The sequence below is a fragment of the Erithacus rubecula genome (genome assembly GCF_903797595.1).
Source record: "Erithacus rubecula genome assembly, chromosome: 2".
Lineage (NCBI taxonomy): Eukaryota > Metazoa > Chordata > Aves > Passeriformes > Muscicapidae > Erithacus > Erithacus rubecula.
The window spans coordinates 101176871-101188478 of record NC_136685.1 but is presented as its reverse complement, the minus strand read 5'-3'; the positions used below and the strand labels follow the sequence as shown (position 1 = coordinate 101188478).

At 46.0% G+C, this 11608-nt stretch overlaps 2 protein-coding genes across 3 annotated transcripts; both read right to left on the bottom strand.

Moving 5' to 3' along the window:
* Positions 1–1183: 1183 nt before the first annotated feature.
* Positions 1184–6914, bottom strand: LOC306797881 (serine/arginine-rich splicing factor 7-like). 2 transcript variants are annotated; one of them, XM_079297530.1, is made up of 9 exons: positions 6756–6914; positions 6228–6408; positions 5911–6087; positions 4875–4949; positions 4653–4754; positions 4058–4111; positions 2762–2806; positions 2133–2168; positions 1184–1485 (listed from the first exon to the last, which is right to left on the bottom strand). In XM_079297530.1, the coding sequence occupies exons 1-9, from the start codon at positions 6775–6777 to the stop codon at positions 1461–1463; spliced, it is 717 nt and encodes a 238-aa protein (XP_079153656.1). In that variant the 5' UTR covers positions 6778–6914; the 3' UTR covers positions 1184–1460. The 2 variants fall into 2 exon arrangements, with proteins under 2 accessions (XP_079153656.1, XP_079153655.1); XM_079297529.1 differs by lacking the exon at positions 2762–2806 and having other exon boundaries at positions 6756–6902.
* Positions 6915–8160: 1246 nt separating this feature from the next.
* GEMIN6 (gem nuclear organelle associated protein 6) lies at positions 8161–11105 on the bottom strand (the record flags this gene model as incomplete). The annotated part of the gene is made up of 3 exons (XM_079298130.1): positions 10805–11105; positions 10400–10545; positions 8161–8566 (listed from the first exon to the last, which is right to left on the bottom strand). The coding sequence occupies exons 1-3, from the start codon at positions 10817–10819 to the stop codon at positions 8161–8163; spliced, it is 567 nt and encodes a 188-aa protein (XP_079154256.1). The 5' UTR covers positions 10820–11105.
* Positions 11106–11608: the final 503 nt, after the last annotated feature.

Here is an 11608-nt window from a genome sequence, read left to right as displayed (position 1 = left end):
AAACAGCTAAGATGGGAGTGCTGTAGTGCATCCAGAAATGTGTTCTGTTATGGGGTAGTCCTCCTGCCACCCTGCACAGCTAGAACAAAGTCCCACTTTTGGAATCTTTTAGCCAAGCTGTGGCTCTGCAGACTGGGCTGCTCCAGTATTTGGCAAAATGCTGTAGCAATAATGAACTATTATTTCCTCCATTTGGCCTTGTTGAATTGCAGTGTGAGCACTGCTGCAGCCAAGCTGCTCCAACACCAAGTGCCTGAAGTGACAGCACTGGGCTGTCACTGTTCACAGTAAAACCAGAGCAAACACTGCCTCCAGCACCAGTCTGATCTGACCTTCAGCCTGAGGAATAATGAGGGCAGAGAGGGACGTTGTATTTGAAGTCTGATTTTAAAAAACAATACACATGAATTGTTTGTAGGAGTTTGACACCAGTAAATCCTCCTGTAAGGAAGAGGACAGGAGTATCAAGACCAACATCCCTGTGCAGAGATTGGCCCCTGCAGCACTGCTGGGATGGATTAGCCCTAGCTGGTTCCATCCCATCTCCATGACCTGGCACTGGGAGGAGGGAGAAGGATGGGATGTGAGAAAATTCACACATTGAGATACAGATAGTTTAATAAAGCAAAAGCCATGTACAGGCACAGAAAAATGAGGAATTTATTCCTCACTTCCCTTGGGCAGGCACCTGTTTAGCCCCTCCAGGAATGCAGCGTGCCTGTCCTTCCTAACATTCCTTAAATGACCTGGCACTCCCCTTTCATTGCTATTCTGCTAACAGCCATTATCAGCTGCAAAGATAAATCAAACTGGCAAAGATCTTGCACTATTTTATTAATTTAGTAACCTATCCATGGTGAGATGGGGACAGTCTGGTTTTCCAAAGCAACTATGGATCAGCATAAGCAGCAAAGCCCATCCCTGGAAGCACTTCACTGCCAGGATGGAACCAGTTAGACAAGGGAACTTGAGCTCAGTTCCCTACAGATCCTGCTACTCAAACATGACCTGCAAGTTAGGACCTGTCCTCTCCACAAAACCCCTCAGATTTCCTAAAGATGGTAAATAGACAGTATATACACAATAGCATGGCACAGCTGGTGCTCTGCATGCTGCCTTTCACCCCAGGGGCACACTGCCTGCTTCCCCATCCCAAATATGAGCAGCAGGGTTATCACAACTGATTTCTTAGTTAGAAATGGAGTTTATTTCAATGCACCAATAAAATAAAAAAAAAGCCAAATATTTTCAGATCACAGAACATGAACACAACAGAAGAGTTTTGTATTAGTCTGTTAACAAGACTTTTAGAAGATAGAGGTTCATGCCAAATGCTAGTCAATAGAAACTGCCTTCTAGGACTAAGCCCTTACGTCGCAAAATCCCTTATAATGTAAACAAAATAATTTTTTTACTGAACTTCTTGAATTTGAACCCATTCTTTTAGGACTTTCATTTCTTCAAGGGCTTCCTGAAGGTGAGTGACTGAAAAAAAAAAAAAAAAAGACAATTAACCATTAATAAACAACACCTCCTACAGCAAAACCAACAGAAACTGTCCATGCTACCCCAGGCTTCCTCTGAAGTTCTGCCCCTATTTTCATTTACAGTTCTCAAATCATTTAAGTGCTATATTTTACACTTTTTTATAAAAACTGCTTGCTTTAAGCTTGAACGATTAAGGCTAAGAGAGCTGAGACATCAAGCCTGCTCACAAATCTCAATTCCAGCACATACTTCTCTGCTAACATGGGAAAACTTCTTCCTTCATGGAGTACAGCATAGCTGTACAATTCCTGAGCCTGCAGGAGTCACCAGAAGGAATTTAAGCCTACACCACTTTCAAGCCTTGCTCCACACCTTATATTACTCACTTACTCCCTAGATTCTAAATTCCTCAGAACCATTTTACTAAAGCAAGTTTCCTTAGTTATTATCATGACATTCTGACTACCAGGAGCAGGAAATGCCCGTGAACAATTGCTTTTCTCATAGTTCACAGATTTAGGCAAAAAAAAAAAAAAAAAGTAAAAAAGAGCTTTTATCCTTGCCCAATTTAGTTTCTCTAGGAACTGCTCCAGCTCAAGTGCTATTGAGCCACAGGACAAACTCTGATTTTAAGACATTCCTACCTTCTCTTTGGAGATGGTGATCTGGACTTTGAGCGGCTGTTTAAAAACAAACAAACAAATCAGTGTGGTTGGTACACTTGGGTGCTCTCAGTAACCACTTCTGACCATTTAAAACCAGAAAAATGTGATGATGTTAAATGCATTGACACTGCTGGTAGTAAGTGTACCCAGTTACTTTAAGCAAGCTGCAGGTAAGAAGGAAAAATGCTGGAAGCCAGAGCCCTCTGAGCAACACACAGCTTCAAAGCTGCTGTAACCACAGTAACCCTGCAAAGCAGGAACAGTGAATTGAGCAGAGTTAGGGAGAGGGAGAACTACAGACATTTAAGAATAAAGATAGGAGAAAAAAATGCCCCAAATCCTGTCAATTTTTAGTTTTGTAATAATGAGTGAAGAACATCTGTATGCAAAATACTGGAAAAATTGTTTACTGTCCCACAAAAACATCAGCTGTTAAAAAAAGTCCCATAATGTATGAAAATATTTTTGAAACCAGCTATAAAAAGAAAAAGAGCCCTGCAACTTAAAATACTGGTCCAAACAGACATTTTGAATCATGAGGAAAAAACCAAAGAACCCCACCAACCAAAACAAAAACCAACTCAGTGGTAATGTGTATGAACGCTCACCTTTTAGCAGGTAAGCCAGATTTAGATCTACCATGAGACTCAGACCTACAACAGGAGAAAAATAAAGCTCAGCAAAGCAGCCAGTGGGCATGCAAACACATCGAGAGTTAGCTACACCAGCAACAGCAAATTCACCCCACCAGCAGCACCAACCACAGAGGGAAGGCTCTGGTGCTGCAGGCCTTCCCTGGCACCTTCCAAGGGAATCCTTTGGGTCTTGCTGCAGACCCCACTCATCAGAAAGCACAAGTGCAAGCACAGGAAACTCCCCAGCAAAGCTTCAGCTGCCAGTTCCACAGAACACCAGACCAGACCCCCACACTTTCTTCCTACCTGCAAGTATCCCTTCTAGAAAGGGAAGAACAATTTCAAGTGTCATCTTAGGAAGTACTTTAACAGCACAATAAGAGCCTGGAATCAGCCACAAGTAAGCATGTGTGCTGAAAAGCTGGTGCATTCTTCAGCTCAAGTTCCCAATGCCAATTTTATTCAAGCATAACACAGACAATGCACCAGTATCTGGCTACTAATGAGTAAACTATTCCAAATTTATCTCAAGAATCAAAATCTACTTGAGCAGTGAGACTTTCCTCTACATTTACTATGATACTTTATCAAATCAAATATTTGCTGTCACTTAAAAGCCGTCTTCCTGGAGTGTTAGAATTCAGGCTATCACGGGACATCAGAATGCTCTGTTCAACAAGCGTGGTCATAAAAGCAAAATACTTTCCCTCCATTTCTGCTCAAAACTGTTTCTGAAGGATAATCAAGATTCACCTCTGCTTGGCCTGTTAATTCATGGAAACACTACAAGGTGCTGGCACACTTTAAACAAAATCTTACATGGCACTACTTTGAAACCTTCCTGGTCACTATCATTAGCCACTGTCAGTACCATTTTTTCCCTTATAACTGGATCACAGTTAATGAAGATGGGAATGCTCAAAACCACCCAGAACTGGTACTCAGCAGCATGAGCATCTCTTCCACTGCTAAGTAAAAGGAAGCACAGCACACAAGACCATCCACCGTTTACACTCTCTCCACAGACCTTAAATTGTACATCACTACTTTTGTGTGTGAAAATGCATAAATTAATAAGTGCAAATACTGCTTTGCTGACAGCGTTCAAAGTGCTTCCAGACAAGTTCCTCCAGAGGAAAAAAAACCAAACAAACAAACTCAAAAAAAAAAAACCAAAAAAAAAAAAACCAAAACACCACAAAAACCAAAAAACCCCAAGAAACAATACACCAAAACCATTACTAGTTTGAATTAAAACAAATGTCTCACCTGCTTCGAGGCCATACAACAGAACGGGACCTGGAGCGAGACCTGGACCTAGATCTGGGGGAAAAAAAAAAAACTAAAGCTCTTCTATCACATGCTTTATACAGGTGAGATAGAAACCATTGTAAATAGCCCAGAAGACTGAGAACTTCATTAGATTGCTGGTTTTGCAGAAGTTTTAATAATAAAAGGTTGTAGCACCTTTGGTCAGTACGGCCATTCCTGTAAAATGAATCCCCCTGCCTTACTGGGACTAAGCAATTACAGCCTGTACACTTGAAGCTGAATGTAGAAGCTTTAACCCTAAAGCAAGCCTGTAACTTTGACAACATTGGAAAGGAAAGATACCGTCTCAGAAACAGTAGCTCTAAATACTTTGTTAAAAACTTAATATATAATTCTAAGTACTTAGAGTAACTCTTATGCACATTGCACATAAGAAAAGGTTCTTACCAAGCCATAGAAAAGGTCTACTAAAGACAAAGATTCCTACCAAGACATATGACTGCAAAACAAAATTACTGATTACATTATATATGCTGTATGTAGACACTTGATATTTCAGCTCCAAGTTATGTACCCTGCAGCAACCACATACCTTGACCTTCTTAGAGAACCAGAGCGGGACCTGCGGGGTGAGAACGATCTGTATCTACGAGGAGACATCGACCTGGACCTGCGGTAGGAAGCTGACCTGGACCTGCAAAACAAAGTGAAAACAAACCCATCACTGCAAGATACTTTTCAGAACAGTAACAGGAGAGGAAGGAGGGGTCCACAGAGGAAGGACAGGAAGGAAAACAAAAAGGCAGAGCCCTACCTCCTACCACGGCTGCGACTGCGTGACCGGGAATAGCGTCTTCCTCGGGACCTCGAGCGGGATCTAGACCGGGACCTGGGTTTAGGTTAGAAAATACAGGTATCAGCAAAGAGCTGCAGCAACCAGCACGACTGAGGCCCTGCTGAAGTCAAAACTTTTTTCAGACAACTAAAAAGAGAATTTTAAAATAAAATAAAAAAGAAAATCCAAAAATGAAACCAAAGAAAAAAAACAAAAACACACCACTAGCATCTGTCAGTTGGAAAAATGTCTGGGCCTACTTGTCTTGAGCATTTTTACTACCTAGAAAAATGTTAAAAGCTGAATTACATTGCAGAATTACATTAGAATAGAAAACACTGTAATGCGTATTTAAAATAAACCTTGCAAGTTTGCAGGTCGACCCTCTTTGGCCCAAGGTCTAGCAGATCTAGACGATCTAGAAGTATCTATAGGCGAGCGCTGCATCTAGGTAGGTGTTCTCTTCAATCTAACGACGATCAAACTGACAGCCCAATGAGCCAGGGTGAGTGAGGCTTGATTGACGCAAGAAGATTTTTCTAGGTGGGAATGTGGTCAATCTGGTGTTCCTCTTTCTAAACCGGAGGGGGGCCCCAATTGAAAGCCAAATTTACTGTTACGGCGGTCACCGTCTCAAATTTTCTGCCCTTAAAGAATAAGGTGAAGCTACGTGTAGATGGCTCGAGGGGATCTGGCCTCTTATGCTGATCACCTCAAGGTCTAGGAGGATCTTAAGTGTCGGATTTGCAAGGCGCCTCAGCATGAAATCTTAAGGCTCGTGACATTCTGAATCAAGGCGACTGACTCAAACGAAGAAACCTGAAAGGTTTTGACCAGGTTGATTATTAAGATATTAACATTTTATATGTATTAGCAAAAAAAAAAATTTGTGATATACACCTGTTGACTTACAACAATTAGAGTTAAAACCGGTGTAACATTGTGTTCTTTGCTAACAAGAACTACACAAAAGCGAGCTGGCGAAGCAACGCGGCCGCCCCGGTCCCGCACGTACCTGCTCCTCCTTCGCCGGCTATAGCGGTGGCAGTCATAGGCATAGTGGCCTTTCTCACCACACTCGTAGCATCTGTCGTTGGGGTCGAAGGGGCGCCGGGCGGGGGGCCGGTCGTAGCGGGAGCGCCGCGGCATCCCTGTGGATACTTCCACTCTGACCCTGGAGCCGCATATTATCCTGCAAGACACGGCAGCTATAAGCCAAAGGAACATTTTCTTTTGATAAGCCCAAGTAACGAACATGAAAAATCCACGACAGGTGTAGAGTACGGAGATCGAGCGCTGCGGCCCTCAGAGAGGTTCCAGGCATGCACGTACTTCCCATCGAGGCCAAGCACGGCATCTTCAGCATCCCGGGGGTCCTCGAACTCCACGAAGGCGAACCCCGGCGGGTTCCTGGCGATCCACACGGTTCTCAGCGGCCCGTAGTAGCTGAAGGCTCTCTCCAGCTCGCCTTTGCCGGCGCCCGTGCCCAGGTTGCCCACGTACACCTTGGTCTCTGCGGGGACACGCGCCCGCCATATCAGTGCCGCGCCCGGAGCCAGGCACGCGGCCGCCCCTCCCCCGCCCCCTCTCCGCCGCCATCTTTGACACCGCGTCCATCTTAGGGCGCTCCCGCCGGGCCGGGCCTCGCCGACCCCGCACCGACCCCGGCGGTGCCCCCAGCAGCCCCGGCAGCCCCTGCCCGCCGCCGTCCCTCTCAGCGGCCGCTGAGGAACGAGATCCTTCTCCCACAGCCGGAGGTGTACGAATACCGCCGTCCCCGCCATCTTCCCCTCGCCCCCCTGCCCATAGTAGAAGCCCCCACACGACTCTGAGTCTCCCCAGGCTCCGCGAAGCTCCTACCATATCGCCCGTATCGCGACATCCTCCCGACAACAGCGCGAGCGCGGGTGGGCACGACGCTTATATAGAGGTGGAGCCGCTGCGCCTGCGCGCCGCGCGGGGGGCGGGGCCGGCCCACGGCTGGGCGCGCGCGGGTCTCGCGAGAGTCGGTTCCCGCCCGCGGCCGTGGCGACCCGCGCGCCTGAGGGGCGTGAGGGGCACGGGCCGGGCCCGGCTCCTCCGGGCACGCTCTTCCCCCGGCTCTGAGGGGGAGAGCAACGGGGAGACATTTGTTGCCTTTTACACCCCTGCGCTGAGGGTGAAGGAGCTAACGCCGTGGGCCTTACTGCATGGCCAGGAGTGGCGCCTCCCTTTGGAACAAGGCGTTCCCATATTGCTGCAAATCTCCTGTGACGGCTCACACACCTTGGATCCATGTCAGCCAGCCTTGGGAGTTCAGGGCCCTGGTTTATCCCCTCCTATCTGGCACGCAGCTGGATCTGTTGTGTCTTGGCATCTCCCAAACTTTCCTGGGAGACACGCAAGAATGGATGTGCGGTAGACATTTTAAGGAAAAAATCATCACAAACTTGACAGATTCAAAGTAATTGTAGGTAAATCCCAGCAGAGGTGAGGAGAGCCTTTTAGGAACAAGGGTTAGGCAGACTTCCAGCTGCATTACATCACACCAATATCGCCCAATAAAAACACACTGATACAAATGAGGGCTCTGAATGTTCCTCACTGCATTAACAATCTCAGGAATAATCACATAATGATTCCTACACCATGTGTTGGCCTAAACTAGAAACAGAACATTAAAAAACACAAACTTACTGAATTGGAACAAATTTTCCTTTCACACAACACTAGTTTCCAAGCTCTGCTGCTCTAAAATAACGAACAGTTAAGTAATGGTTTTTAAACCTGCTATTTGCCTGCTAACATTCCCTAATAATTTTACAAACTTGGATATACATTGTAATTTATGTTCTAAACCAGGAGAACAGTAATGGGAAAACAAACAAACAAACAAATAGCCATGAAAGCAACAGAACAAAACAGCTTTCTGAACATTTTTTAAAATGCAGTTTGGGAAGTCCAGGTATTATAATTGTCTTTATTTAAAAAAACATAAAAATCTGGTAAGCAGTTCAAATAAACATGCCTTCAGCTCTAGATAATTAAACTATTTTTAAAGGGAAAACAATAAATGTATTATATACTATCTTCTACAATACTGTTACAAAAATTCTGAACTGACAAACTGATAAATCAGTCTAATACATCAACACCATCCAACAGCTTGCTCCTAATAAAAACAGCGCACAAAAAAACGCTTGTGCTTTGAGTTTACACTTCTTTAGGTACAAAGCCTCTAGACAGAAGTACCCAAAGGCAGCATTGTGCAAACAGTGAGCCCGTTCTAGAGGCAGAGTGGCTCCTGGGCAGGGCCCGGGCGCTGCTGGCCGAGGTAGCCCTGCAGCAGGTCCTGCACGCGCGACAGGATGATCTCATTGGCGCTGCTGCACTGCTCGGGGCCGTACGGGGGCTCGATGGTCAGCACCCCCGCCACACTCAGCGTCCTGCCCTGCTCCCCCTGCTCCCCCACTGGGATGTGGTTTGTCTCCAGCCAGCTCTTCAAGGCCTTCCTCCTCTTCTCCAGCTCCTCCTGGCTGTAGGCTTGCCTTTCCTCAGGCGCAGAGATGCGAGCGAGGCGCTGCTTCATGTCACTGTCCCCTTCCCGCAGGATTTCCACCTCCTGGATGGCGTGGCCCATGATGAATGATATGGACCCTTTCTCGTTCTCTGGGAATGTTGCAAGGACAATGCTGCCAAGGAAAGAAGATTGTGTAAGTTCCTGTTCTTAACTGAAGACTGAGAAGCAGCCTCCAAGGTTATGGAGATAAGAGCTCATTAGCATCAGCCTAACACAGCTATTTGGTCAATATCCAGCACCCAGCATTTTTCTTTGAAAAGCCTGCTGCTATACCCTTAAAATACTAAAAATGTGGAGCTCTGCAGGTCTTGAATTTGTTGATCTTAAATTTGAAACAACTCTAGACCCCATAAAGAACACTAACGTACACTTTGCTTTAAAAAAAAATAAAGACAAGTTTGAAAATCTAAATATTTTTGTCCAGAATTCCCCACACTGCTGAAGAACCTAAAACATTTAAACATTCAGCAACAGTGATTCCTTCATACATACAGCACTTTGAACGCTGAAGGCAACTAGCAACACCAGAACCTTTCCATTAAAAAATAGCAATATTTACTGATCATTGCCAACAGAGTATTTTTTTACAACTCTTGCCAGTTTGTGATATGGAAATACAACAGGAACATATTACAGAAGACTCAGGCTCACATTGTGGAAGCCTAGTCTTTTCCCAAGGGCACTTGCATCCCGGAAGTCCTAAAATGCAAGTAGGAAGGCAGTTAGTTATATTTCTAGGATCTTTCCCTCATATATCAACAAAGAGCATCAGAAACCATTTTCTTCCTCCTGTAGGAAACAAAATTCCATAATTCGATGCCAGCACTTCACTAGCTATTATTGCCACCATTAGTGGAAGTAATGACTTTTTGGGATCTATCCAGTGAGATATGCCTTGATTTCAGCCTGGACCATCACCAGAATCACTCACAGCTGCACACAGCTTTCTCACCAAAATGGTAAGAAACTTCAGGAGCTTATTGGAGCTACTCCAGAGCTGAAACAACAACTAATTCTTCTGAAACTGAATGTTTTCATTTTCAGCCTCCATCTCCTGTTCATGTGGGACAAGCTCACATCCAATATGGTATGAAAGAGCTCTGGCAGCAAGGAGACAAATTTCTGCCCATTCCCTGGCACATTCGGCCTTTCAAACCCTGTTTTCAAGTTACTCACTTGTAATGTGTACCCCAGAGATGTGAGGTACCCCTTTCTGTCCAGTGTCCCTGATTTTCCCTGCTTGCTCTCCACAGAAGCCTCTACATTTCCTGGGTGTCTGGCTGGAGTGGAAAGCAAGACATCAATTCAAGAACTCTGGACAAAGGCTGAGGATATCAACACTTAAAGCACTGAAAACACTCCTGCGCTCTTTGTAAAGCAGAGTTTGGTATACTATTAAAAGCAATCCTTAGCACATGGATTGTTGAGAGGTAATAGTATAGTTTAATATGTAAGTTCTAAATAAGAGTAAGCCATTTGGAATTATAATACTGTGTAATTTAATATGCTGTTCACTTTACTTGCTTAGCATGAGTGGCTGGATTTGCTGAAACCTTAGCTGCAAGCTGTGAACTTTCACCTTGAACACATGCATTCAGCTGGTAAAAGTTGATTTTCTTTGCAATTTTCCTAGAAGCTGGCACAGTGCTGCATTTTGAATTTACAGTGAGAATAACGTTCCTAGCACACTGATATTTTGGTTGTTGCTAAGCAGTGCTTATTCTAAATCAAGGACTTTTTAGTTTGCCATGCTCAGCCAGAGAGGAGGTGCACAGGAAGTACAAACCAGAAGATAAGGAGGCTGCAATCATCAGCAGAAGCTGCAACTTAACAAGATAACATCTGGTTTTGCTCCAAATAAATTTGCTTCAGCCTCGAGATCTTTTCTCCTCCTAAAAATCTTGGATTTAATTAGTTTTACAGAAATAAAAGCTTTGGTACTTACGTGGCAGAAACAGGGTCAACTGTTAAAACCCATCCTTCATATTCATGTTTCTCAACTGCAACAACTTTCACCAATTTGTTCACATACGTTTCCCAATCTAGAGGGCTTTTTCTCTGCCAGTCATTCATATTTCCTACATCCAGGACCTAGAAAACAATGAGATCAATCAGCAGATGCAGTCAATCTTTTCGCTTTGCTCTTCACGTCAGAACTGGGTTTGCCTCTATGTAAAGATTTATCTTAAGCAAAATTTGCCTTCTAAAAAAAAAAAAAAAAAAAAAAAAAGCGCGAAGACATTCACACAAGTTGTTTGCATAAAGCTGCAGTTCTGTAATTCCCCACGGAGCCCACTTGTTTTTAAAGGCACACAGCAAAACCTCTAACCCCTCTGTTCTGTAACCTTACGCTGTCCCGTTGCATTCAACACTCCATCGATTGCTCTGCCTTCTTACAAAACCTTGGAGGTGAAAGTTCAAAGCCTTTCTCCTCATGCCCTGCGCTGGAGCACCAGCAAGCGCTGTTCCACCGTTTCCCCCCGTCCAGCATTCCCTCCCCAGCGGGGCCACAGGGCCATGGGCGGAGCGCGGTTCGGGGAGCACAAAGGGCTGGATGCAGGGAGCTTTGTTCCCCGGGAATGCTTTCCCGGCAGGGACAGCCTGCGCAGCCCATCTCGGCGGAAGCAGGAGCCCGGGCCCCCGCTCTCCATCCCGCTCACAGGCCCTGGTTCCCGCTCCCGCCGAGGGACCCCGGGCGGCACCGCCGCTTCCTGGCGCCGCCGAGCGCCTTCCCCCGGCGCGGGTGACCCGAATGCTGCCACACGGAGTGTCACGGCTAAGAGGGGACACTTAAATGACACTGAGGTTTGCACACACCGGGCCACGCTGCAAACAAGGAGCCGGGGCGTGTGGCAAGGCGATCCCGCTCCCCTCTGGACGCTCCCGCTGCGAGTGGGGCTGCGCCTGCCACATGCCGAGCCGTGCCTCGGCCGCGTGCCTTAATGGAGGCAGATGCACGCTGTGTGCAGCTGCTACGTAAAAATAAGCTATTTTTGCTCCCTGGTTGTCGAGCTGCTTTCAGCGAGCTTTCCCGCGCCGCCGTGCGGGGGAGAGGCTGGATTCCAGCGCCCACTCCCTCGCCGGAGCGGCTCCTTTTCGCAGCGCTTTCCTAGGGATGAACCACACAAGCTGCCAGTCACTAATTCGGGGATTC